This window comes from Symphalangus syndactylus, chromosome 13 (genome assembly GCF_028878055.3).
Source record: "Symphalangus syndactylus isolate Jambi chromosome 13, NHGRI_mSymSyn1-v2.1_pri, whole genome shotgun sequence".
Taxonomy (NCBI): Eukaryota; Metazoa; Chordata; class Mammalia; order Primates; family Hylobatidae; genus Symphalangus; species Symphalangus syndactylus.
Window position 1 is genome coordinate 59,729,648 of NC_072435.2, and position 27,741 is coordinate 59,757,388.

At 52.5% G+C, this 27,741-nt stretch overlaps 2 protein-coding genes and 1 long non-coding RNA gene across 4 annotated transcripts; 1 reads left to right on the top strand and 2 right to left on the bottom strand.

Moving 5' to 3' along the window:
- Positions 1 to 13: 13 nt before the first annotated feature.
- LOC129461005 (uncharacterized) lies at positions 14 to 13,290 on the bottom strand. Its single transcript, XR_008650350.1, has 4 exons — positions 13,179 to 13,290; positions 12,544 to 12,647; positions 6,951 to 9,339; positions 14 to 707 (listed from the first exon to the last, which is right to left on the bottom strand). It is a non-coding gene; the product is annotated as an uncharacterized lncRNA (long non-coding RNA).
- An 8-nt stretch (positions 13,291 to 13,298) lies between these two features.
- Positions 13,299 to 22,980, top strand: CAPNS1 (calpain small subunit 1). 2 transcript variants are annotated; one of them, XM_055239735.2, is made up of 11 exons: positions 13,299 to 13,444; positions 14,287 to 14,501; positions 15,589 to 15,622; positions 15,935 to 16,024; positions 16,192 to 16,249; positions 16,347 to 16,411; positions 18,428 to 18,496; positions 18,600 to 18,678; positions 18,820 to 18,936; positions 22,206 to 22,264; positions 22,440 to 22,980. In XM_055239735.2, the coding sequence occupies exons 2-11, from the start codon at positions 14,302 to 14,304 to the stop codon at positions 22,464 to 22,466; spliced, it is 798 nt and encodes a 265-aa protein (XP_055095710.1). In that variant the 5' UTR covers positions 13,299 to 13,444; positions 14,287 to 14,301; the 3' UTR covers positions 22,467 to 22,980. The 2 variants fall into 2 exon arrangements, with proteins under 2 accessions (XP_055095710.1, XP_063470266.1); XM_063614196.1 differs by lacking the exon at positions 14,287 to 14,501 and having other exon boundaries at positions 13,302 to 13,444.
- Positions 22,981 to 23,542: 562 nt separating this feature from the next.
- On the bottom strand, positions 23,543 to 25,523 carry COX7A1 (cytochrome c oxidase subunit 7A1). The gene is made up of 4 exons (XM_055239742.2): positions 25,355 to 25,523; positions 24,608 to 24,694; positions 24,402 to 24,486; positions 23,543 to 23,655 (listed from the first exon to the last, which is right to left on the bottom strand). The coding sequence occupies exons 1-4, from the start codon at positions 25,367 to 25,369 to the stop codon at positions 23,603 to 23,605; spliced, it is 240 nt and encodes a 79-aa protein (XP_055095717.1). The 5' UTR covers positions 25,370 to 25,523; the 3' UTR covers positions 23,543 to 23,602.
- Between the last annotated feature and the right edge of the window lie 2,218 nt (positions 25,524 to 27,741).

Consider the following 27,741-nt stretch of genomic DNA (forward strand, 5'->3'; position numbering starts at 1 on the left):
CATGCCACATTGGTAAGGATTATATACAGCCAACAGTTACTGGGCTGGTTTCCTTTAATCCTCACAGCGGGCCCTGTCCGCAAGTCTTTCACCGTTTCCCGTCAACACCCCATCTTTCCTGCCCAAAGTTTGGGGTCGGGAGGGAATTCCCAGGGGTTCCCAGGACTTGGGCTCGCCTCCCAGATCCCGCAACCTTAGCGTGCCTAGCCTCGGCAATGACCGCCCATCTGCCACGAGGGGGCAGCAGCGCACCGTTCAGACGCTGTGCCCCTGGTGCATTATGGGTCGCGTAGTCTCAAAGGCGGCGTAAGCATCCTGGAACGCAAACGGCATTTCCCAGAAAACTACGCGACAATCATCCTGGTCTTGCCCAGAGCTGGAAGCTGAGGTCTCGCCCCTCCCGGCGTTGCGGGGGATTGTGGGATGTAGGCATTTGGCTCCGCGCTCCGCGAAGGGCGGTGCAGTGCAGCGCAGGCGCGGGCATCCGGTGCAGACAGCCGAGCTTAATCCGAGGCGGGGAACCAGCGTCCCGGGGGAGGCGCTGAAGCTGACTTTCTGCCGCAGTGGAAGTGAGGCGAGCGAGCTCCCTTAGTGGCTGGAGCCGGCTGGGCCTCCTTCCTGTCCTCCTGCTTTCCTGCATCTCTACTGGTCCCTTTCCCGGGCTCCTGGTTCGCTCCCAAGCCTGTTCAAGCACGAGGTGTTTCCATCTAAAAAAAGAAAAGAAATCTCTTTTGCCGGGCAAGATGTCAGAGCCCCAGGAGAGAAAGTGTTGGTAATGTTAGACAGAATGAGTTCCTCTTCAAAAATCTAACTTCCAGGCCGGGCGCGGTGGCTCACGCCTGTAATCCCAGCACTTTGGGAGGCCGAGGCGGGTGGATCACGAGGTCAGTAGATCGAGACCATCCTGGCTAACACGGTGAAACCCCGTCTCTACTAAAAATACAAAAAATTAGCCGGGCGAGGTGGCGGGCGCCTGTAGTCTCAGCTACTCGGGAGGCTGAGGCAGGAGAATGGCGTGAACCCCGGGGGGCGGAGCCTGCAGTGAGCCGAGATCGCGCCACTGCACTCCAGCCTGGGCCACAGCGAGACTGTCTCAAAATAAATAAATAAATAAATAATCTAACTTCCTTGTCCTTTGTTCTATGAACTGCCCTTCCTGCAGAAACTGCCCCTCCCCGCCGCTGCAAACCATACCCCGCCTCTATTTGAAATAGGCAATCGGAATCAGCTTAGATTGTGAGGTCCAACCCTAGCCAATGGGGGTTGCAAACCCCTGCTCTCCTTTATTAGGTGTGCTTTTGGTACAGGTCTGGGCAGCACGCTTCTGCAGAAGTAAACTTTGCCTTGCTAAGAAACTTTTCTCCGAGTGCTGGTCTCTCTCTGTGGCACCGAGAACTTACTTCTAACGGTAAGAAGAATTTACTGAGGACAGCGTAGGCTTGAAAAAGAAAAGTTTTATTAGAAAGAATGCTGCCAGGCACTCACGCCTGTAATCCCAGCACTTTGGGAGGCCGAGGCAGGCGGATTGCCTGAGCTCAGGAGTTCGAGACCAACCTGGGCAATACAGTGAAACCACATCTCTACTAAAATACAAAAAACTAGCTGGGCATGCCAGCTTGTGCCTGTAGTCCCAGCTACTTAGGAGGCTGAGGCAGGAGAATTGCTTGAACTCCGGAGGCGGAGGTTGCAGTGAGCTGACATCATGCCACTGCATTCCAGCTTGGGTGACAGAATAAGACTCTGTCTCAAAAAAAAAAAAAAAGAAAAGAAAGAATGCTGCAGGCCAGGCAGGGTGGCTCACACCTGTAATCCCAGCAGTTTGGGAGGCCGAGGCGGGCGAATCAGCTGAGGTTGGGAGTTCCAGACCAGCCTGACCAACATGGAGAAACTATTAAAAATACAAAATTAGGCGGACATGGTGGCCCATACCTATAATCCCAGCTACTTGGGAGGCTGAGATAGGAGAATTGCTTGAACCCAGGAGGCGGAGGTTGTGGCGAGCCAAGATCAGGCCACTGCACTCCAGCCTGGGCAACAAAAGCGAAACTCTGTTTCAAAAAAAAAAAAGAGCTGATTTTTTTGTTTGTTTTTTAGACAGGGTCTTGCTCTGTTACCCAGCCTGTGTGTGATCCCAGCAGTGTGATCTGAGCTCAGTGTAGCCTCAACTTCCCGGGCTCAAGTGATCCTCCCACCTCAGTAGGCCCCATGAATAGCTGAGACTACAGGCACGTGCCACCACACCCAGCTAATTTCTGTATTATTTATAGAGGTGGGGTTTCGCCATGTTGCTCAGGCTGGAGTGCAGTGGCACAATCTCGGCTCACTGCAGCCTCAAGCTCCTGGGCTCAAGCAATCCTCCCACCTCGGCCTCCCAAAGTGCTGGGATTCCAGGTGTGAGCCACTGCGCATGGCCAAGAATAAAGATTTTATTTTATTTTTTTTTTTTTTTTTTTGAGACTGAGTCTTTCTCTGTCCCCCTGGCTGGAGTGCAGTGGCGCGATCTTGGCTCACTGCAAGCTCCACCTCCTGGGTTCACGCCATTCTCCTGCCTCAGCCTCCCAAGTAGCTGGGACTACAGGCGCCTGCCAACACGCCCGGCTAATTTTTTTTTGTATTTTTAGTAGAGATGGGGTTTCACCGTGTTAGCCAGGATGGTCTCGATCTCCTGACCTTGTGATCCGCCCACTTCGGCCTCCCAAAGTGCTGGGATTACAGGCTTGAGCCACCGCGCCCGGCCAATAAAGATTTTAATAAAGTAATGTGAAATTAACATGAAAAGCCAATAAGGAAACTGGGCAAATATTTGAAAAGACAATACATAAAAGAAACACCAATAGCCAAAAAACCATGAAAGCCAAGTTCACCACCATTCATATTTGAAGAATGTTACATAAAATACTGAGACACCACCTTTTGCCTGTCAAATCAGGAAAGATGTTTATTTTTATTTCTTTTTTTTTTTTTTTTTTTTTTGAGACAGGGTCTCTCTGTCATCCAGGCTGGAGTATGGGGCACAATTTCGGCTCACTGCAACCTCAAACTCCTGGGCTCCAGCGATCCTCCCACCCCAGCCTCCCAAGTATCTAGGACCACGGGCACACCACTATGCCTGGCTAATTTTTTTAAAACACTTTTTTGTAGAGATGGAGTCTTGCTATGTTGCCCAGACTGGTCTCAAACTCCTGAGCTCAAGTGATTCTCCCACTTCAGCCTCCCAAAGTGCTGGGATTATAGGCATAAGCCACCATGCCACCAAATTTTACAAGAAAATGTCAGCCAGCATTTGACAAGATTCCAGGGGACATGAATGAAATACCTAAAGATAAAAGAGTTGCTTGAGGCCGGTTAAGGTGGCTCATGCCTGTAATCCCACCACTTTGGGAGGCCAAGGCGGTGGATCACAGGGTCAGGAGTTCAAGGCCAGCCTGGCCAATATAGTGAAACCCTGTTTTACTAAAAATGCAAAAATTAGCCTGGCATAGTGGCGGGCACCTGTAATCCCAGCTACTCAGGAGGCTGAGGCAGGAGAATCGCTTGAACTTGGGAGGTAGACGTTGCAGTGAGCCGAGATCACAACAGTGCACTCCAGCCTACAGAGCGAGAGACCCCCTCTCAAAAAAAAAAAAAAAAAAAGGAGTTCCTTGATGAAAGAAAGGTAGAATTTGTTTGCTGCCTTGAACTAAGTTAAATTAGCTGCTTTGTTGCAGGAATTTTCATTAATATGCTGGTCCATGATAACCTGTATAAAAAGATCCTCTTGGGCATTACTTTCTGGGTTTTTTGTTTGTTTTCAGAAACAGAGTCTTGCTCTGTCATCCAGGCTGGAGTGTCGTGTTGTGATCATATATCATATCTCACTGCAGCCTCGAATTTCTGGGTTCAAGCCATCTTCCAACCTGAACCTCCTGAGTAGCTAGGACTGCAGGTGTGTGCCACCATGCCCAGCTAATTTAAAAACTTTTTTTTGTACAGATGAGGTCTCATTATGTTGCCTAGAGTGGTCTCTATTCCTGGGCTTAAGAAATCCTCCCCTCTTAGCCTTCCAAAGCACTGAGATAACATGTGTGCCACTGTGCTTGGCCTGAATTTTTAATTTTAAAATATATTTTGTGAGCTGTGCTTAGTAATGCACACCTGTAGTCCTAGCTACCTAAGAGGCTGAGGCAGGGGGATCGCTTGAGCCTAGGAGTTTGAGACCAGCCTGGGCAACACAGGAAAACCCCATCTTTACAAATAATCAAAAAGTTAGCCAGTACTCGGGAGGCTGAGGCATGAGAATCGCTTGAGCCCAAGAAGTTGAGCTGCAGTGAGCCATGATTGCACCACTGCACTCCAGTCTGGCTGGGTGACAGAGCATGACCCTGTCTAAAAAGAAAAAAAGGAAAAAAAATTATTCAACAATAGTTGTTAAAGCACAGGAAGGGCTGGGCACAGTGGCTTCCGCCTGTAATCCCAACACTTTGGGTGGCTGAGGCAGGCGGATCACATGAGGTCAGGAGTTCGAGACCAGCCTGGGCAAAATGGTGAAACCCCGTCTCTACTAAAAACACAAAAATTAGCTGGGCGTGGTGGCCCACGCCTGTAATCCTAGCCACTGGAGAGGCTGAGGCATGAGAATCTCTTGAACTCGAGAGGCAGAGGTTGCAGTGAGCCGAGATGATGCCAATGCACTCCAGCCTAGGCAACAGAATGAGACTCCGTCTCAAAAAATTAAAAAAATAAAAAAATAAAATAAAATAAGGCACAGGAAGGGAAGGCTTTATTCAGAGCCATTACAATAGAGAGAGGGGCCACAGTGGCAGGGGCTTGCAGTGAGGGAGGCAGGTTGGGCTCAACTCCAAATACTGCATGGGGAAGTGGGAATTCATAGCCCAGGATCAGGGTGGGGGCACAGTGGATGGAAAGTTACTAAGAGGAAACATCAGGGGTAAGGGGGGATTCTGGCTAAACCAACCTAACAGGATTCTTGCTGAAGACAGGCCCAGGTGATCAGACATCACATGGGGGCTGGTGGAGGATGAGGAACCGATCAGATGTCGAAAATGGGAGAGGGTTCTTGCTAAACTGACTTAGCAGGGTTCTTGCTAAAACTGGATTTGACAAGGAAGTACACAGATGAGCCTAGCAGAAAATTCAGAGGCTTGACTAGTTTGGCCATGCAAAGAATTTCTTTTTTGTTTTGTTTTTTTCTGTTTGTTTTTTTCGGCTCACTGCAACTTCCACCTCCTGGGTTCAAGAGATTCTCTTCCCTCAGCCTGTGGAGTAGCTGGAATTACAGGTGCCTGCCACCACACCCGGTTTTTCTGTGTGTGTGTATTTTTAGTAGAGATGGGGTTTTGCCATGTTGACCAGGCTGGTCTCGAACTCCTGACCTCAAGTGATCCACCCACTTCGGCCTCCCAAAGTGCTGGGATTACAGGTGTTGAGCCACAGCGCCCGGCCCAAGCAAATAATTTTTATCAGGGAATTGACTCCAAAGAAAAACAATAGGAGAGGAGATCCTGCAGGGTCACAGCCCGTACAAGAGCCTGGCGGCAAGGAAGCCTGGTGAGAGGAGAGGGAACAGGGCGGTGCTGACCTGCTGAAGGGAAGGCAGAGGTCGGACAGGTACCCGGATTAGTCATCACATAACAACTTGGCATCAGCCATGCTCTGCCATCTTCTGTGTGGCCTCAGGCAAGTGACTCACTCTCTCTGAACATCCACTTCCTCTCATGTTAGTTTCTTTCTCAGAGGGTTTTGAGAGGCCTTGGCAAGCCATGGCCATAAAGCAATCACTGGCTGGGCATGGTCCCTCATGCCTGTAATCCCAGCACTTTTGGGGCACCGAGGTGGGAGGATCACTTGAGGCCAGGAGTTCAAGACCAGCCTGGGCAACATAGTGAGACCTGGTCCTTACAAAAAATAAAAAAATGATTCAGGTGTGGTGGTGCACACCTGTAGTCCCAGCTACTCTGGAGGCTAAGGCGGGAGGATCCCTTGAGCCTAGGAGTTCGAGGTTGCAGTGAGCTATAATTGTGCCACTGCACTCCAGCCTGGGTAATGAAGTGAGACCGTGTCTCACTTTTTTTTTTTTTTTTTTGAGTCAGAGTCTGGCTCTGTCACCCAGGCTGGAGTGCAGTGGCGCAATCTCGGTTCACTGCAAGCTCTGCCTCCCGGGTTCATGCCATTCTCCTGCCTCAGCCTCTCGGAGTAGCTGGGACTACAGGTGCCTGCCACCACGCCCGGCTAATTTTTTTTGTATTTTTAGTAGAGACAGGGTTTCACAGTGGCCTCGATCTCCTGACCTCATGATCTGCCCGCCTCGGCCTCCCAAAGTGCTGGGATTACAAGCGTGAGTCACCGCACCTGGCCTCACTTTTTTTTTTGACATGGAGTCTTGCTCTGTCACCAGGCTGGAGTCCAGTGATACGATCTTGGCTCACTGCAACCTCTGCCTCCTGGGTTCAAGTGATTCTTGTGCCACAGTCTCCCGAGTAGCTGGGATTACAGGCACGCACCACCACACCCAGCTGATTTTTGTATTTTTAGTAGAGACGGGGTTTCACCATATTGGCCAGGCTGGTCTCCATCTCCTGACCTAGTGATCCACTCGCCTCGGCCTCCCAAAGTGCTGGAATTACAGGCGTGAGCCACTGCACCCGGCCAAGAAAAAAATTTCTTGCTCATACGAAGTCAGCTGTGGGTCTGGGTGACTATCGAGGGCAGAAGTACTTGATGCCAGGGCTCAGCCTTCTTCCTTCATGTGGCACCTCCAGGTTTGCTCAGCTCCCAGTGTGGCCCAGGCAGGAGAAAACAGAGCATGGAGCATTTTGCACTGTCTTCCCCTGCTCCCGCCACAAACACAAGGTCTTGCTCTGTCCACTGGGCTGGAGTGCAATGGTTGCACTGTTTTTAAATGCTTCTACAAGGAGCATTTAAAGTGTTCTACATCCAACACTTCTACTTACGTTTTATTGGCCAAAGTAAGTCACATAACTCCTGAGTCCAGCAGAGCCTGGGAGATGGCGGAGGGCATTAGTAATGCTTGCCCTAATGTCTCACTGCTGGGGCTGAAAATCCAATGAGAAAATACACACAGAACATATTCATTCATTCAACAAATGTTTACTGGGCACCTATGATGTGCCAACCACTGTTCTAGGAACTGGATACATACCTATGAGTGAGTACATAGCAGTGAACAAGACATATAGAAATCCCGGTCCAGCCGGGCGCGGTGGCTCACACCTGTAATCCCAGCACTTTGGGAGGCCAAGCGGATGGATCACCTGAGGTCAGGAGTTCAAGACAAGCCTGGCCAAGATGGTGAAACCCCATCTCTACTAAAAATACCAAAATTAGCTAGGCGTGGTGGCACCCGCCTGTAATCCCAGCTACTCGAGAAGCTGAGGCAGAGAATTGCTTGAACCCAGGAGGTGGAGGTTGCAGTGAGCCAAGATTGAGCCACTGCACTCCAGCCTAGGGGACAGAGTGAGACTCTCTCTCAAAAAAAAAAAAAAGAAATAGAAACCCCAGTCCGTGGCAAGCTCACATTCTAGCGGAGGAGACAGAAATCTGGATCAATATGTAAAGTACACAGGGCTGGGCATGGTGGCTCATGCCTGTAATCTAAGCACTTTGGGAGGCTGAGGTGGGTGGATCACCTGACGTCAGGAGTTCGAGACCAGCCTGGCCAACATGGTGAAACCTTGTCTCTACTAAAAATAAAAACAAATTAGCCGGAAGTGGTGGTGGACACCTGTAATCCCAGCTACTTGGGAGGCTGAGGCAGGAGAATCGCTTGAACCCAGGAGGTGGAGGTTGCAGTGAGCCAAGACCATGCCATTGCACTCCAGCCTGAGCAACAAAAACGAAACTCCATCTCAATAATAATAATAATAATAAAATTTTAAAAAAGTACACAGTATGTGAGCGGGTGATAAAAGACAGGACCTTCCCGTGATCACTAGATGTGTAGACTTGAAAGATCTGCTCCCCAGACCTGGGGCTGGAGAAGGTCTTGGTAAGGCAGTAGCGGCCTCATGTCTTCATGTGTGCCCTGAGAGAGGCTGTTTGGATGCTGCTGTGCTTGCAGGGCCTCCATGCTGAGTTTTGTCTGTGTTCAGCTGGGAACATGCAGGTGACCTTGCCAGGCAGGCATCTTCTTACTTTCTCCAGGGCGAAGGGATGAGGGCAGGGAGGTGATGGGACAGATCCCTAGGGACTTGGTGGCTGTCATGAGAACTCTTTTTTTTTTTTTGAGACAGGGTTCGCTCTGCTGCCCAGGCTGGAGTGCAGTGGTGCAATCAAGGCTCACTGCAGCCTCTTCCTCCTGGGCTCAAGTGAACCTCCCACCTCAGCCTCCCGAGTAGCTGGGACTACGGGCCCATGCCACTATGCCTGGCTAGTTTTTGGTATTTTTTGTAGAGATGGGGTCTTGCCATGTTGCCCAGGCTGGTCTCAAATTCCTAGGTTCAAGCGCTCCTCCTGCCTCAGTCTCCCAAAGTGCTGGGATTCCAGGCATGAGCAACCGCACCTGGCCCTGTTGTGAGAACTTTTGACTCTTTCCTGGAGTGGGGTGCAGCCAGAGCAGGGCTCTGAGCCAGTATGGCCTTGACCTGACTCAGGTGGTCTCAGGCTTCCTCTGGCTCCACAAGAGTTGCAGACAGCGGGGAGCAGATAGAAGGGAGCAGGGAGGCCAGGGAGGAGGCTGTGGGGTGTCCAGGTGGGAAAGGATGGAGGCTGTGAGCAGGGTGGGGGTGGAGGGGAAGACTTTAGTTTCTGTAAGTGGAGCCAATAATATCTGCTGACAGGTTGGAGTGGGTGTGAAGGAGAGAGGTGAAGGACCACCCAGGAGTGTTTGGCCTCAGTCACTGGAAGGACAGAGCTGCCACTGACCTAGGTGGGGAAGGTGGTGAGGGAGCAGTTTCTGGAGGAAGGTCAGCTCAGTTTAGAATACGTACAGCTTAAAATGTCTCTAAGGGCCGGGTGCATTGGCTCACGCCTGCAATCCTGGCACTTTGGGAGGCCGAGGTGGGTGGATCACGAGGTCAAGGGGTCGGGACCATCCTGGCCAACATGGTGAAGCCCCATCTCTACTAAAAAATACAAAAATTAGCTGGGCGTGGTTGCGCATGCCTGTAGTCCCAGCTACTCGGGAGGCTGAACCTCGGAGGTGGAGGATGCAGTGAGCCGAGATCGCGCCACTGCACTCCAGCCTGGTGACAGACCAAGACTCCGTCTCAAAAAAAAAAAAAAAAAAGGAAAAAAAATCTTCTGAGATCTTCCATCCTTTCCCATGGAAATGGTGAATATGATGCAGGATGTAGGAGCCTGGAGTTCACAGGAGTGTCTGGGCTGGAGATAGAAATTTGGGGGTTAGGGTTAGGGCCAGGTGCGGTGGCTGATGCCTGTAATCCTAGCACTTTGGGAGGCTGAGGTGGGAGGATCACTTGAGCTCAGAGTTCAAGACCAGCCTGGGCAACACAGTAAGACCTCATCTCTACAAATAATTAAAAAAGAAAAAAGATAAAGGAAATTTGGATGTTTGCCGGGCATGGTAGCTTGCGCCTGTAGTAGTAGCTGTTCAGGAGGTTGAGGCAGGAGGAGGATTCCTTGAGGCCAGGAGTTACAGGCTGCAGTGAGCTACATCACATCACTGCATTCCAGTCTGGGTGACAGAACCCCTGTCTCTAAGAACAACACAAAAAACTGGGCATTGTCTGGGCGCGGTGGCTCATGCCTGTAATCCCAGCACTTTGGGAGGCCAAGGCGGGTAGATCACAAGGTCAGGAGATTGAGAACATCCTGGTTAATACGGTGAAACCCCATCTCTACTAAAAATACAAAAAATTAGCCAGCGTGGTGGTGGGTGCCTATAGTCCCAGCTACTCTGGAGGCTGAGGCAGGAGAATGGCGTGAACCCGGGAGGCGGATCGTGCAGTGAGCCGAGATCGCGCCACCGCACTCCAGCCTGGGCAACAGAGCGAGACTCCATCTCGAAAACAAAACAAAACAAAAACTGGGCGTTGATAGCCTAGAGATGGGATTTAAGCTGTGCATGTAGGGGAGGCACCCCATGGCATGAGCGGTACAGAGAGGAGGATGAAGACCTAACACCTGGGGCTGGCTGGGAATAAGGGGTTGGGGGCCAGAACTAGATGACAATATGGTTACAATTGGCAGTGAATGCCATGAGAAAGTACAAGTCATTTTGAAAGCATATAACTGGAAGCCTCACCTAGTCTCAGGTTGGGTGGAGACAGGGAGGGCTTTCTGGAAGAGATGACTCCTGAGATGACACCTGCAGCCTCAGTAGCTACACAACCAGGCCAGAAAAAAAAAGGCGGCAGGAGAGTTCCTGGCCGAGGGCATGAGGGCTGGCAGCAAGTGAGCCTCAGGAGTGGGCAGAGAGCTAGAGCAGTCAGTCTGGCAGGGAGGGGTGTGGTGAGACGGGAATCTGGATTAGTCATCACCAAAAGATCTGTCATCAGCCAAGCCCGGGTTCAGATCTGGTTCTGCCACCCTCCGTGACCCTGCCTTTCAGAATCTCCATTCTCTCTCCTGCCCTGCAGAGAAGGCTTGTGTAGCAGTTACCTTGGCCTGGCCCCAGCAAGGCCTCAGGAAAGATCAGCCACAGCTAATTTTGTCGTTGTGATCTTGTTATTTGAGCTATTATATTAATTACATTATTAAAGCATAAGGGTAGTGGTTAAGGATACAGGCTAGGGAGAGTGGCTGCCTGGGTTTAACTTCAGAGTCGGTTTACTTATCTGTAAAATGGGGATAATAAATAGCATCTATGTCACAGGGCTGTTAGGAGAACAAGGGAACTGATGGACGTCAAGCACTTGGAGGAGTGGTTGACGGTTACCGGGTTTTGTATCTTTTTTTTTTTTTTTGAGACAGTTTTGCTCTTGTTGCCCAAGCTAGAGTGCAATGGCACGATCTCGACTCACTGCAACCTCTGCCTCCCGTGTTCAAGCAATTCTCCTGCCTCAGCCTACCGAGTAGCTGGGATTACAGGCACACGCCACCACGCCTGGCTAATTTTTTGTATTTTTAGTAGAAACGGGGTTTCGCCATGTTGGTCAGGGTGGTCCCAAACTCCTGACCTCAGGTGATCTGCCCGCCTCGGCTTCCCAAAGTGCTGGGATTACAGGCGTGAGCCACCATGCCTGGCCTGTTTTTGTATTATTTAAGGAAGATTAAGAGTCTACCAGCTGAGGAATACAGGTGGCCTCCAGGCTGAGGGAACAGCATGGGCACAGACATAGAGCTAATAGGGGGCATTTACAAAGCATTTATCCCTATTTATTTATTTATTTACTTATTTATTTTTTGGAGACGGAGTTTCACTCTTGTTGCCCAGGCTAGAGTGCAATGGCGCAATCTTGGCTCACTGAAACCTCTGCCTCCTGGGTTCCAGTGATTCTCCTGTCTCGGTCTCCTGAGAAGCTGGGATTACAGGTATGCACCACCATGCCTGGCTAATTTTGTATTTTTTAGTACGGACAGGTTTGTCCATGTTAGTAAGACTGGTCTCGAACTCCCGACCTCAGGTGATCTGCCCACCTCGGCATCCCAAAGTCCTGGGGTTACAGGCGTGAGCCACTGTGCCCGGCTATTTATTTACTTGAGACAGAGTCTCGCTCTGTTCACCCAGATTGTAGTGCAGTGGCATGATCTCGGCTCACTGCAACCTCCACCTCCTGGGCTCTGGTGATCCCCTGACCTCAGTCTCCAGAGTAGCTGGGACTAGGTGCATGCCACCACGCCCCGCTAATTTCTGTATTATTTGTAGAGACAAGGTCTCACTCGATTGCCCAGGCTGGAGTCGAACTCCTGGGCTCAAGAGATCCTTCTGCCTCAGCCTCCCAAAGTGCAGGGAATACAGGCATGGACCACCGCACCCAGCCACCACTTAAGATTTTTTTAATAATCAGTATTGCTGCAGATATCATTTAATTTTGATAGGGGGCCTAGTGGTATGGAGCAACCCATGTTCCCATTTTACAGATGAGAAAATCGCTGCTCAGGAACATCAAGTCACTCTTTTGGGGTTGTGCAGTTATTACAGGGCACAGCCAGGATTCAACTCAAGCCTAGCCAGCCTCCAGGGTAGGGGATAAGAGCCAGCCAGGCTGCCTGAGGGCCAGATTTAGCTCCCCCTGATGAGTCCTGAAAAAGTACTGGACACCCGTGACTCACACCTGTAATCTCAGCACTTTGGCAGGCCGAGGCGGGTGGATTACCTAAGACCAGGAGTTTGAGACGAGCCTGGCCAACAGGGCAAAACCCCGTCTCTACTAAAAATACAAAAATTAGCAGGGCGTGGTGGTGCATGCCTGTAATCCCAGCTACTCGGGCGGCTGAGGCAGGAGAATTGCTTGAACCTGGGAGGCGGAGACTGCAGTGAGCTGAGATGGCGCCACTGCACTCCAGCCTGGGCAACAGAGCAAGATTGCTGTCTCAAAAAAAAGAAAAAAAAAGAAACCAGGCTACGTAAAAATATTATTGTTAAAAATTAAATTAAATCAAAAAAAGGCCAGTAGCCCATACCTGTAATCCCAGTACCTCCCAGTACTTTGGGAGGCTGAAGCAGGAGGACGGCTTGAGGCCCGGAGTTGAAGAGCAGCCTGGGCAACATAGGGAAACCTCCGTCTCTATTACGTAAAAACAAAAATATTTTTTAAGTAAATAAAGAAACCAGGCCGTGGCCAAAGGAATCTTCCTGTGTCTCGGGCCTTCTTTAGAGGCTAGCATACTGAGAACACCCTTTGGGCCAGTCCAGGAAGGAATGATTCTGGTGGCCCCTGACTGGGGAGGGGGCGTGGTAAGGTTCGCCTGGGAGGCGGCACAGGCGCTGCATGCGGTTTGACTGCCATCCGGGCTGCTGCAGGCACTGGGAAAGGCAGTCCAGCCTCAGTACTCGCCACAGACAAGGGCGACTGTCCCCCAGCGTGTGAGTCAAACCATACTCCAGGCCTCCAGGAGGTGCTTGTCGCGACAACACCTGGAGAGGGCCCGTGCGGAGTCCCTTAGTGAGCGGACCGAAAACCGCCACCCTGGAAGGATATTGGCAGGCCCTAGGGTGAAAATTCACACTACGACACTCGGGGGTGGGTTCCCTCCAAGTTCTCCTCCGCAGGTGCCTCCACCCAGACCTGAGGGGTGTCGGGAAGACCCCCGCCTACCGAGTCAGGGCGGGGTTAAGACCTCCGGTGCTGGAAACGCGTAGGGCGGGGCCCAGACCTGGATCCGGCCAGCGGGGCTGTGTGGGTGCGCATGCGCAATGTCCGCTTCGGCTCTAGGACCGCGCGGGCGACAGCAGGACCGCGGTGCAGGGTCCGACCCGAGAGTTGCGGCCTGAGTCACCGGCCCCGCCCTCCGGAGCCGGACGCTGCGGGAGGCCCGGGAGCGGCAGCGGAACGGACTCCCAGACCTCTGGACGTGTGCGGTGGTAAGCGCCCGGCCCGTACCCCCTCTGCACTCCGCAACTCCGACTTTGGCGGCCCCCAGACCCGGCGAAACCGTGAAGTCTCGGCCTCAGGAGCCCCCAGATCCATGGTTTCAGATTCGAACCCTCAGACCTGTTCGATCTCCTTTTATGCCGTCCCGGGGACCCTTCTCCACCCTCTGTCTCATGATCCAAAATACAGGCCCATAGGTTTCAGAGATACCCTGTGAATTCTTCCTTGGGGTGTCCTGAACCGCGATCGTAGATCTGTGCCCCCAGTTCCAGCGGGGAACCCCATTGTCCGGGAACCCAGGGCTCACAGCCACGATCTTAGACCCCGAGCCCACAGAGCCAGAGGTGACACTGGAATCCTGCCGCTGGGAATACCTAAATTCTCAAGCCCACATTTGGGATTTCTTAAACCCCGCCCTGGGGCCCTTTAGGCCGTGGATGTTTGCTCCGCGCGCATGACCCGCCAAGGACCTCTACGTTCAGGCTGGGCTCTGGATCTCACATTCTAGCGCCCAGACACGTCGGTCACACCTTACGCCAACTTGGGGTCCCCACCAAGAGAACCCCCACCAGACCTGCACCCTCCCCTTAACGCGTGCACCCAGCCCAGGCTCCCTCAAGCCCCACGGGTGCCTTTTAGACCAGAGGAGGTTGCAAACCTGATCCCCGTACCTGCCCCACCCATCCGAGGACAACCCGCCCTCGCAAACTCAGACCCCCCACCCGGAGGCCTCAGATTCCTCCTCCGCGTCCAGCTGCCGGAAATGCGTGTTTGAGGGGAGAGTGTGGGCTCAGGGACGAAGCACCCACTGGTCCCCTTTTCTCCCCCCCAGCAGTGAGTCGCAGCCATGTTCCTGGTTAACTCGTTCTTGAAGGGCGGCGGCGGCGGCGGGGGAGGTGGGGGCCTGGGTGGGGGCCTGGGGAATGTACTCGGAGGCCTGATCAGCGGGGCCGGGGGCGGCGGCGGCGGCGGTGGTGGTGGAGGCGGAGGTGGCGGTGGCGGTGGAACTGCCATGCGCATCCTAGGCGGAGTCATCAGCGCCATCAGGTAAGGCGGGGACTATCGGAGGGGCGGGGCCTGGGAATGGTAATGGGAGGAGCCTCAGAGAGGCGTGGTCTGGGAGGGGAGTGGTCTAACAATATTAGAATAGGATTAACCTGGAGGCTAACCTGGGTATCTGAATTAGGCCGGGGAAGCCTGGTTTGAGAGTCCTGCTATAAGGGGGTGGGCCCCAGTGAGGCAGATATCAGTCCTTGGGGGCGGGGCTTGATATGGGCGTAGTCTGATTGTGTGGGACCAGGACAATGTGGTCCTGAGGGGACGGATGTAGAGTTTTGGAGGGTGGAGCTTATGGGTCTGGGCTCAGCCTGCATTGGCTAACCTGGAGATGAACGTTAAAGGGGTGGAGCCAATGCGTCTGAGTGACATTTTACGGACGGGGCTTGACTTATGAGTGTGGTAAGAGGTTTTAGGTGGGTTAATGAGGAGGTGAGACCAGGAGAAAGCAAGACCTAATGGGATAGGGGAAATGGCCCAGAATGGGCTGGGCTTGCTGGGAACTGGCTGGATTAATGGAGAAAAATGCCCCAGTAGGGGTAGGGCAGGTTGGCTTAATTAGCCATGGCCACTTAGCAGTGATCCCTTGAAGGGGCGGGGACCAATGGCTGGGGTAGGATGTTGGGAAGACGGGCATTTAGGAAGGGGGCCAAGGAGTAGGGTCTTGGGCAGATGGCACCTAAGGAGGATAAGGCCTTGGAAAGCTGGGGCAGAGCCTCTATGAAGTGAGCCCTCCAAGGGGTGGGGTCTTTTGATTCTGCGTGGGATTTTTAGGTTGAGGGTGGCCAAGATAACTGGAATCTGCCACTAGGTAGGTGTGCCTGGCAGGAGGGGAGCCTCCCAGGGGACGGGTCTCTGGGTTTCCTCGAGGGTGGGGTTGGCCTGAGGAAGGGAGAAGAGGGGCACGACCAGGGCAGTGTGGATTGGGACAGTTGAGGACAAGAACAGATGAAGGGCACAGCAACCAAGTAAGGAAGATAGCGGCTGAGGTCTGGAGCGTTGGGGCTGATGGTTCTGTAGTGCTGCCCGTTGGAGGCCCCGCCCCCGGCACTAACCCCTCCCCCTCATCTCTTCGCAGCGAGGCGGCTGCGCAGTACAACCCAGAGCCCCCGGTAAGCCCCCTCTGCAACCAGACCCCCTTCTCCTGCCAAGGCCTCTTCGAGGTCCCATCCCTGTTCCTGTAGAGAAGCCCCACCTTCCTCGCCTTCTTGTGAAATTCTCTGCCGGTTCCTCTCATGCCATGTCCGCAGCTTCGCCATGGGTGTTAGCCCCACATACGCGCACCCCATTCACTGCCACCCCTCATTCTTTTTCTCATCAAGCTGCCCAGCCCACTCTGACTTCCCCATCCGGGGTCCCTGGGTGTGGGGAGCCGTCCTGGCAGGGTTCCCCTCCCCCTGCTCTGAGCTCTCCTCCCTTTGCAGCCCCCACGCACACATTACTCCAACATTGAGGCCAACGAGAGTGAGGAGGTCCGGCAGTTCCGGAGACTCTTTGCCCAGCTGGCTGGAGATGTAAGTAACCTGGGGTCCCTGGCCCCGTCCTAACCCTTCCATCCCTTCCCTTGTGGCTGCCCTTGCACACACACCCTTGACTGTGACAATCCCAGTGTTCCCATTCTCCATGACATTCTCAGACCCCTTTCAGTCACCTCTGACCTGCCCCTAACTTCCGCCTGCAGGACATGGAGGTCAGCGCCACAGAACTCATGAACATTCTCAATAAGGTTGTGACACGACGTAAGTGACCGGGGTCCAGGAATAGGGTAGGTTTAGCGGCAGAAGGGCCAGAATGGATTTGACCTCTGGCCTCTGACTTTCAACCTGTTGCCCACAGACCCTGATCTGAAGACTGATGGTTTTGGCATTGACACGTGTCGCAGCATGGTGGCCGTGATGGATGTATCCTTGGGGGCAGTGGGAGAGGCCCTGGATGCACAGGGAGTTTTTTGAGAGTATGTTTGGGAAGCCAATGTGTAGCTTTCATACCCACAGATGTGGAAATGCATTCATCAGAACACAGTCACCTACAGACATGTGGCAGTAAATCATAACAATGCCAGCTGTCACAGCTGGCACTTTAATTATATAAAGTGACCGAACTGTCACAACCACCCTGTTGGACAGGCACAATTATTATATTCCATTTTACAGATGAGGAAACTGGGGCTCAGTTTCCTGAAAGAAGCAGTCATTTGTCTCAAGTTATAGATAAAGGTCAGGCGTGGTGGCTCATGCCTGTAATCCCAACACTTTGGGAGGCCGAGGTGGGCAGATCACCTGAGGTCAGGAGTTTGAGACCAGCCTGGCCAACATGGTGAAACCCCATCTCTATTAAAAATACAAAAATTAGCCGGGCGTGGTGGTGCGCACCTGTAGTCCCAGCTACTCGGGCGTCCCAGCTACTCAGGAGTCCCAGCTACTCAAGCAGCAGAATCGCTTGAACCTGGGAGGCGGAGGTTGCAGTGAGCAGAGGGTTTCGTCATTGTACTCCAGCCTGTGGACTCAGGTCTTCTGGGCTTGAGAACCCACGTTTATAACAGCCACATGCACATATATACACACACACACCTAAAAGCACACCCACATACGTGAACATGTATGAGGCAGTGCACACAGGAACACACGTGTATCTGTACATGGGCCAACCATTAGCTGATCTTGGATACATGCATATTTTTATTTATTTTTGTTTTAAAAACTATTTTATAGAGAAAAGCTTTCACTATATTGACCTGGCAAGTCTCAAACTCCTGACCTCAAGCAATCCTCCCGCCTTGGCCTCCCAAAGTGTTGGGATTACAGGCTTGAGATACTGCGCCTGGCCTCATGCACATTTAACACATAGGGCAAACAGACACACACATATATACATGTCATGTAATCATAGACATATTGCATAGAGTGAAGCAATCCCAACTCTACCTCTTAACGAGATTATTGAACCTCTCTGTGCCTCAATTTCTCTATCTGTAAAATGGGTGAGTGATAATGGTGATACTGAATTGGAACTACATGCAAAAGGTTTAGCACAGTGTATAGTGCATAGTATGTGGTCTGTACACGTTAGCTCTTAACTATGATCTTGGGTAGAGTTTTCAGCTTTGAATGTTTTCTTCTCTGGAAATAGTCCTGGTAGAATTGGTGTCCCAAGGATTTAGTGAGAAAGTGATGTTTCTGAGTTCAAGCGATCCACCTGCCTTGGCTTCCCAAAGTGCTGGGATTACAGGCATGAACCACCATGCCTGGCCACATACTTGTTTTTCACGTCCTAACATTTATGAAATTGAGTTACTGTCAAGAATTTTCTTTTCTTTCTTTTTTTTTTTTTTTATTTTGAGACAGTCTTGCTCTGTTTCCCAGGCTGAAGTATAGTGGTGCCATCTTGGCTCACTGCAAACTCCGCCTCCTAGGTTCAAACAATTCTCCTCCCTCAGCCTCCCGAATAGCTGGGATTACAGGTGTGCGCCACTACGCCTGGCCAATTTTTGTATTTTTAGTAGAGATGGCATGTCATTGTGTTGGCCAGGCTGGTCTCGAACTCCTGACCTCAAGTGAACCTCCTGCTTCGGCCTCCCAAAGTGCTGGATTACAGGCGGCAGCCACCATGCCCAGCCTATTAAGAATTTTCTGAATGAGCAATTAACAACTCGTCAGGCAAGGAATTTGTACTTCTGAGTAGTTGAATATAATTCCTCATGGTTATGTTTAAAGAGAATTCTTATTTAGAAATACAAGTGACAATATGTATGGATAAAATGAAAAATAAAACCGCACACCAGGTGATATGACTAGGACCAAGCAGGAACTGGAGTTTCAGCCCTGGCTGCCCTGCTTGCTGTATCACCATCATGTCCACAATGCATGTGATGCGTGCATCTGGGTGTAGCTGTCACTCTTCTTAACACCCTCCACCAGAGCGACACCACAGGCAAGCTGGGCTTTGAGGAATTCAAGTACTTGTGGAACAACATCAAAAGGTGGCAGGTGTGTAGCAACCTCTGAAATCCCTGGCACCCAGAGACCCCCAAGCCATGGAGACACCATGCCCCACAATGCTCACTTGGACCTGATCTCTCTGTCCCCACAGGCCATATACAAACAGTTCGACACTGACCGATCAGGGACCATTTGCAGTAGTGAACTCCCAGGGGCCTTTGAGGCGGCAGGTATGGCTGGCACGGATATGCTGGGGCTGGAAGTTGGATGGGTGAGAAAACCTCTACTCAGCTGGTCTGGGCCTGACTCCTGGGCATGGGAGTGGGTTGGGCCATGTGGCCCCCACACCTGAAGAACTAAATCCATCTCAGGGTTCCACCTGAATGAGCATCTCTATAACATGATCATCCGACGCTACTCAGATGAAAGTGGGAACATGGATTTTGACAACTTCATTAGCTGCTTGGTCCGGCTGGACGCCATGTTCCGTGAGTGACACCCCAGCTGTCTTCCTGGGTGGGGATTCCTATGACCTCTATGGGCCAAGGTCCCTCTAAGCCTGACTTTGAGGCACAGTGGTGACTGAATCAGTTCCAGTTTCTGCTCTCGTGGAGCTCACAGTCTGGTGGAGGAGACACAAGTTCCCAGACAGTGACAGTTCAGACTGGTGATGGCTGGGAGAGGGGAAGCTCAGGGCAGAGTGATGGGTTGTGACGGGGGCAGTGCAGGCCGAGGGTCTAGGGCTCTGGTGAGGGGAAGAGTGAGCAGAGCGTGCTCAGATTGTGCTTGGGGAAGCCTAGAGGGCAAATCCAATCCAGGAGGAACCTGATGCAGCCCAAGGGGTCAGAGAGGGCTCACTGGAGAGGGAACATTGAGACCTGAGGGATGAGGAGAGAACTTAGTGAGAAGGTAGGGAATACTATTGCAGGCTGAGGGAACAGCCCGTGCAAAGGCCTAGAAGGGAAAGATGGGGCTTCTAATGCTTTTTGGTAGATTTCTTTCTTTCTTTCTTTTTTTGAGACAGAGTCTTGCTGCTCTTGTTGCCGAGGCTGGAGTGCAGTGGCACGATCATGGCTGACTTCGCAGCCTCAACTCCTAGGCTCCAGCAGTCCTCCTGCCTCAGCTTACGGAATACCTGGGAGTACGGGCACGCACCGCCATGCCTGGCTAATTTTTAAAATTTTTTGTAGAGACAGGGTCTTGCTATGTTGCCCAGGCTGGTCTTGAACTCCTGGGCTCCAGCAATCCTCCTACCTCAGCCTCCCAAAGCTTTGGTGTTATAGGCAGGAGCCATTGTGTGTGGCCTTCTGAGTGTTAGTGTACTGAATGCTGAAGACGTGGCTGGGAAGTGGGGATTACTGTCCTTATTTTGTGAAGGAGGAACTTAGGGTTCAAGGAGGCAAATTTTCATGCTCATAGTCACCCAGCTAGGAAGTTGTAAAGCCAGAATTTGAACTTGGATCTATCTGAGATCTGAGCTAAGTAAGAGAAGGTAGGAGCAGTGGGCATGATTAGGTCATGCAGGATTGTGGGTGCCAAGTTTGGGGGTGCTCAGACTCTACCAGGGACATTGGGGAGCCATGACAGGTTCTAGGCAGAGGGAGAGACAGGGTCAGGTTTGGCTTTAGAAAGATCGCTTGGCCTCTGCCAGGCACGGTGGCTCACGCCTGTAATCCCAGCAATTTGGGAGGCCAAGGAGGGTGGATCACGAAGTCGGGAGTTGGAGACCATTCCGGCTAACACAGTGAAATCCCGTCTCTACTAAAAATACAAAAAATTAGCCGGGTGTGGTGACGGGCGCCTGTAGTCCCAGCTACTCAGGAGGCTGAGGCAGGAGAATGGCGTGAACCCAGGAAGCGGAGCTTGCAGTGAGCCGAGATCTTGCCACTGCACTCCAGCCTGGGCAACAGAGCGAGACTCTGTCTCAAAAAAAAAAAAAAAAAAAAAAATCCCCTGGCCTCCAGGCCAGGTGCAGTGGCTTACGCCTATAATCCCAGCACTTTGGGAGGCTGAGGCAGGCGTATCACCTGAGGTCAGGAGTTCAAGACCAGCCTGGCCAACATGGCGAAACCCCATATCTACTAATGACACAAAAATTAGCCGGGTGTGGGGGCATGTCTGTAATCCCATCTACTCAGGAGGCTTAGGGAGGGAGAATTGCTTGAACCCAGGAAGTGGAGTTTGCATTGAGCAGAGATCATGCCATTGCACTCCAGCCTCCAGCAGCCTGGGTGACAAGAGTGAGACTCCATCTCAAAAAAAAAAAAAAAAGAAAGAAAAGAAAGATCTCTTGGCCTCCAGAGAGCCCAGGGAGGGCAATGCATGAAGAGTAACAGAGGAAAAGAAGCAGGTATGTGAGATAGCAGGGAGGTGAAGGGAGTGGACAGACAAGGGAGATGATGCCAAAAGTCACGTAAGAGGGACCAGGAAATAGCCACTGGATCCACCAGCAAGAAGGCTGATAGTCAGGAGGATCATTTGAGTGCAGGAGTTTGAGACCAGCCTGGGCAACGTAGTAGGACCCCATCTCTACAAAAAAAAAAAAATAGCTGGGCATGGTGGCACATGCCTGTGGTCTGTTACTCGGGAGGCTGAGGTGGGAGAATCACTGGAGCCTGGGAAGGTGAGGCTGCAGTGAGCTATGATCTTGCCACTGGACTCCAGCCTGGGCCACAGAGACACTGTCTCAAAAAAAAAAAAAAAAAAAAAAAGGGCTGGGCATGGTGGCTCACTCCTGTAATCCCAGCACTTTGGGAGGCCGAGGCGGGCGGATCACCTAATGTCAGGAGTTTGAGACCAGCCTGGCCAACATAGTGAAACCCCATCTCTACTAAAAATACAAAAAGATTAGCCGGGCGTGGTGGTGCATGCCTGTAGTCCCAGCTACTCAGGAGGCTGAGGCAGGAGAATCACTTGAACCTGGGAGGCAGAGGTTGCAGTGAGCCAAGACTGTGCCACTGCACTCCAGCCTGGGCAACAGAGTGGGACTCTGTCTCAGAAAAAAAAAAAAAAAAAAAAGAAAGGCGGCCAGGAGTGCAGGACGCTGTGGGTGTGGACACCTGAGGGTATTGGTGAGCGGAGATAGTGTAGTCATCATGTCTAGATTCCCTGTGGGTGGGGAACATGGAGTCAAGTTTCAGGGCAGGCGTGGGGACCTACCTGTAAGACTCTAGTGGCAAGAAGTAGAGTGTGCAGAGCCTCCCTCTAGTAGCCTGTTAGGCTTGGAACTGGAGAGGATGGAGCACAGATGTCAGTAGGAGGCTGGGGCTGGGCAGAGGTGATATCAGTACACAGAGGCCATTATTGAGGAGGGTAACAGTTTGGATTCCAATCCTGATTTCTTCACTTTCTTGCTATGTGACCTGGGGCATGGCCCCTCCCTTCTCTGCCTCATTTTTTTTTTCCTTTTTTTAATTTTTAGTTTTTTTAAAAAACAGAGATGAGGTCTCTGTTGCCCAGATGGGTCTTGAACTCCTGGGCTCAAGTGATCCTCCCATCTCGGCCTTCCGAAGTGTTGGGATTATAGGTGTGAGCCACCACGCCCAGCCTGTGCCTCATTTTAAAATGACACTTATCTCACAGAGTTGGATTAAATGAGCTAATACCTGGAAAGCACTTTACACCATGCTGGGCACACAGTAAATACTCAGTGAAGTGCCAGCTGCTATTATTGTCATCCCATATATTTGTGTAATGTTATGCTAAAAACCAGTCTCCTTCCTTCCTTACCCCCAAACCTCCCCATCTCCTCCTCCAGGTGCCTTCAAATCTCTTGACAAAGATGGCACTGGACAAATCCAGGTGAACATCCAGGAGGTAAGAACCCCCATCTTGGGGTATGGGTGCCTGGGGGGACCCCACCCCTCAGCCCTTCGTGCCAGCTCTGAGCTGCAGTCCCCTCCGTCCTATTTTGCCAGCAGTTCCTGGGTGAGGGCAGAGGGGCTGGTGCTCTGGGGTTCCCTGTCCTCACTCTCCACCCTCCTCTCCCCAGTGGCTGCAGCTGACTATGTATTCCTGAACTGGAGCCCCAGACCCACCCCCTCACCGCCTCGCTGTAGGAGTCACCTGGAGCCTCGGTCTCTCCCAGGGCCGATCCTATCTGCAGTCACATCTTTGTGGGGCCTGCTGACCCACAAGCTTTTGTTCTCTCAGTACTTGTTACCCAGCTTCTCAACATCCAGGGCCCAATATGCCCTGCCTGTAGTTCCCCCTGGCTCTAGGACACTCTAACAAACTCTGTCCAAGGGTCTCCCCACTCCCACCAGGCCCTGCACACACCTACTCCGTAACCTCTCCCCTGTACCTGTGCCAAGCCTAGCACTTGTGATGCTTCCATGCCCCGAGGGCCCTCTCTCAGTTCTGGGAGGATGACTCCAGTCCCTGCACGCCCTGGCACACCCTTCACAGTTGCCACCCAGGCAGCCAAGCTCCAGACCGTGCCAGACCCAGGTGCCCCAGTGCCTTTGTCTATATTCTGCTTCCAGCCTGCCAGGCCCAGGAGGAAATAAAGATGCCCCAGTTGCTGATCTCTATGGGATCTGCCTCCTGATCTGACCTGAGAGAGGAGGGGTGGCTCGGGCTCTGGGTCCTGGGAAGCAGGGGAGGTAGTAGAGTCGTCCCCAGGGCTGGATCTGCGGATCTCCTCGTCTTTTTCTCATCTGCATTTTTTTTCTCATCCTGAGCTGTGGAGGCTGAGACAGGACCCAGAAGCCCCAGTGATCTCTGCTTCTGCTTCCAGAGTCCGGGCTGGAGGGAGGTCTCAATGCCACTCCTGGCCCTGTCCCTCAAGGCCATGTTTGCCCCTCTTGCTCCATCCACATTTGGCCTCTGCCTCTGTTGTGTCATGGACCATGCTCAGTGTCTTCCTTCCTACTTGAGGACACCACCTCAGGTCCCCAGGTCCCGAGGGGCAGCCTATGGGTGCTGTTTGGGGTACTCAGCAGATGGCCGAGAGGTAGCAACATCCTACGAGTAGCCCTGGTCCAGCATGAGTCACCGATGACTGGGGGTAGTGGGCAGTCCACAGGGCAGAGACCCCTGGCTGGCGGGAGGATGGGCTTGGTGGGGAGGGGTGGACACACACACAGACACACACAGAGGCCAGCGTTTATTGACACTTGTTCAAGTCCTTCAGGCCCCCCAGGCCTCTTGGTCTTAATTCCTGGGGAAGGAGGCCCAGCCAAGGGAGTACAAGCTGTAGACAGTGCCTAGAAAGGGGAAGCGTTGGAGACAGAATGAGACCTAATCCCCTCCCTGGACATCCCGGGCTTTTAAGGCCTTCTTCAGGCTCCCTAGTTCCCAGCCTGGACCCCAGCTCTAGCTGGGACTCCAGCTCCCTTCCCAGATTGGACTCCTATTGTAAAGCCCCCTGGCAGGCCGGGCGCGGTGGCTCAAGCTTGTAATCCCAGCACTTTGGGAGGCCGAGGCGGGCGAATCACGAGGTCAGGAGATCGAGACCACGGTGAAACCCCGTCTCTACTAAAAATACAAAAAATTAGCCGGGCGTCGTGGTGGGCGCCTGTAGTCCCAGCTACTCGGAGAGGCTGAGGCAGGAGAATGGCGTGAACCCGCGAGGCGGAGCTTGCAGTGAGCCGAGATTGCGCCACTGCACTCCAGCCTGGGTGACAGAGCGAGACTCCGTCTCAAAAAAAAAAAAAAAAAAAAAAAAAAAAAGCCCCCTGGCGTTGATCTAGACCAGGCTGGGAGCTTTCTCCCCAACTCCTCCCTGGGCCTCAGCCCTACCACTAACCCAGCCCCTGTCCTGGGACACGAGCCCAAGTCCTAGTTACTCCCCTCCCTACAGGCCGGACTCCAGCTCAGTACTCGACCCCCTTCCTAAACGCCAACCCCCAACCCAGATCCTGATCAGTCCTGCCCAGAAACCAGCCGCCTCCTACCCTGGGTCCAGCCCCGCCTCCCCCGCAGCTCGGGCCGGGTCGGGCCCTGCGCTCACCGCCCAGACACAGCGTCATTGTCACTCGGTACAGGATGTTGTCAACGATGCCGCCCTTCAGGTACAACGGGATGTCATTGTCCTCCTGGATGTGAGGGTGTCTGATGAGAAAGGGGTGCTGGCTGCTCCTTAGAGCGCGCCCCACCTGCCCCCGCTCGGCGCCCTCCCGGCTGGCGCGTCGGATTCCCCCCCTCCGCCCCGCTCACCTGGAAGAGCTTCTGTTTCTCGCGCACTCGGTTCTGAAAGCTGTTCCGGGCGGTGGAGCTGAAGGAGCGGATCAGCCCTTGGGACACCTGCGGGGTGGGAGGTGGGCGGGTATTGGAGGCACCTGTTAGGGGTGTCCTGAAGGGGGACCCCGTTCTCTGAGGCCTGGACGTGGGGGCAGCCCTATCCCTAGCGAGCATCCCAAAGGCGAGGAGGGTAATAGCTTGGATTCTGTTACCCCCGAACTGCCAGCCTGGGTTGGGAGGGGACTCGCCCTAGAGTCTGGCCTAGAGGTGACCGGGCTGCCTAGAGAGTCCTGGAAGGGAGAGGACCCAGAAGGACTTTGTTCTGGGGGGTCTAAGTCCTGAGATTTTTGTAGGGGGAGGGTTTCCTGGATTAAAAGGAGGAAACCAGGTCCCGGGAACGTGGGGACCAGAATGGAGGTCCCCGGGAGCGTCCAGGCTGCCTGAGAAGCCCCGGGTGAGGCCAGGGTGTTACGTTCCCAGTGTTAAGGGTTCCCGAGATGTTAAGTTCAAACCCGGGGATTTGGGCCCGGGTAGGGGTCCCCAGTTGTCTCCGAAGAGTGGATTGTGGGGGAGGGGACCCAGGCTGTTTAGCGGGGAGTCCCAGGCCCTGAAGGGGGCTCACGTTCCAAGGCCCCAGATGCGGGGGCACTTGAAGAGTCGCGTATGAGGGCGGGGTTTTCTGGGTGGGGGGCTCCGGCCCAGCCCAGCCCATGGGGGCCTCACCCGCAGGGCCTGCATTCTGCCTCGTCCTCTTCCACCGAAGTCACCTCCCCTCTCCGCCCAAGGACACGCGTGGCCCTCCCCTGTCCAGGAACCCCAGGCCCCACCCGCTGCGCGCAGCGTGACAGCTGGGGACGCAGCGGGGCTGGGGCTGGGGCTGGGGTGGGGGGAGTCCTGCTCCTCGGATTCGTCCACCACGGAGGAGGCGGTCCTGACCCTCACCCTCACCCTGGGCCGCAGCGCGCATCCATTTCGGTTGGTCCCAGCGGAGCCGAAAGCGGTACCAAGGAATACATTTTTGCAGATTTTTGGAGATTTCCGCCGGGGGCAAGTACAACTCCTCCCCGGATCTCTCCCTGCCCGCTGGTATGTGAGAGTGAAGAAAGGCATAAGGCCGAGTTCCAACTCCCTATTCTGTCTACACAGCCAGAGATTGCACCTCCGAGCCTGGTTCCGTATCTGTAACGTGAGGGCTAAGGCAGGATCTTTCTCAGAGATGTGTTGAGACATTAAATGACCTTGTTTTTAGGAAACACAAGCTGAAGTCTCTGGGAGTAAAACGGTATTTTATGTTACCCTAAGAAACACATCATATCTATTTATAGCTCTCTAATTCTGGCAGGCAGCGGGGTACAGCACAGTTGTCCTAATGGTTTTAGCAACCAGGAAAGATCCTGGCCTAGTCTACAAGGTTTTCTTTTTCTTTTCTTTTTTCTTTTTCTTTTTTTTTAGACAGAGTTTTGCTCTGTTGCACAGACTGGAGTGCAGTGGTGCGATCATAGCTCACTGCAGCCTCAAACTCCTGGGTTCAGCGATCCTCCTGCCTCAGCCTCCTGAGTGGCTGGGACTACAGGCGCCCACCACCATGCCCGACTAATTTTTGTATTTTTTGTAGAGGCTAGATTTCACCATGTTGCCCAGGCTGGTGTCGAACTGCTGAGCTCAAGAAATCTGCCGGCCTCAACGTGAGCCACCGCACCCAGCCAATAGACAATGTTTGTTTGTTTTTGAGGCAGCGTCTTGCTATGTTGCCCAGGGTGGTCTCCAACTTCTTCAAGTAATGTTCCAACCTCTATCTCCCAAAGTGCTGGAATTAGAGGCGTGAGCACTATACCCAGCTTGTAAAAGGTTTTAACAATCTCTTTTATTTATTTATTTAATTTATTTTTTTTAGACAGAGTCTTGCTCTGTTGTACACGTTGGAGTTGGAGTGCAGTGGTGTGATCTTGGCTCCCTGAAACCTTCTGCCTCTCGGGTTTAGGCAATTCTTGTACCTCAGCCTCCTGAGTAGCTGGGATTACAGGCACCCGCCACCACACCCAGTTAATTTCTGTATTTTTTAGTAGAGATGGGGTTACACCATGTTGGCCAGGCTGGTCTCAAACTCCCAACCTCAGGTGATCCACCCACTTTGGCCTTCCAAAGTGCTGGGATTACAGGCCTGAGCCACCGCTTCCAGCCACAGTCTCTTTTAAAGAGGGCTTTTATAATTATTAAATTCCCTTAACACTTTCAAACTATGCTTGTAAATTTATTTATTTATTTATTTATTTTTTTGAGACGGAGTCTCGCTCTGTCACCCAGGCTGGAGTGCAGTGGCGCAGTCTCGGCTCACTGCAAGCTCCGCCTCCCAGGTTCACGCCATTCTCCTGCCTCAGCCTCTCCTAGTAGCTGGGACTACAGGCGCCCGCCACTACGCCCGGCTAATTTTTTTGTATTTTTAGTAGGGACGGGGTTTCACCGTGGTCTCGATCCCCTGACCTCGTGATCCGCCCGCCTCGGCTTCCCAAAGTGCTGGGATTACAAGCGTGAGTCACCGTGCCCGGCCTATGCTTATAAATTTAATGTTAGGTTTTTCCATTTAAGAGCCACAAGTAGGGCCGGGCATGGTGGCTCACACCTGTAATCCTCGCACTTTGGGAGGCCAAGGCAGGTGGATCACTTGAGGCTGGGAGTTTGAGACCAGCCTGGTCAACATGACAAAACCCTATCTCTACTAAAAATACTAAAATTAGCCAGGTGTGGTCATGGGCACCTGCAATCCCAGCTGCTTGTGGGGCTGAGGCACAAAAATCGTTTGAACCCAAGATGCAGAGGCTGCAGTGAGCCAAGATTGCACCACTGCACTCCAGCTTGGGTGACAGAGTGAGATTCTGTCTCAGCAAAAAAAAAAAAAAAAAAAAAAAAAAAAAAAGCTGACTTACCAGATGAAGAGATGACTCTTTCTTCAATTCTTAAATAACTTTTATGAATAAAAAGCTCATAAACTGTACATAAACAGATTTCAAGTAAGTCTTAGTCACCAACTGAATTCCATATTTTACAATGGAATTACAAGCTTGACCTGTCATTTGAATAGGCCAGTTTACCTTAAATATTACAAATTCTTA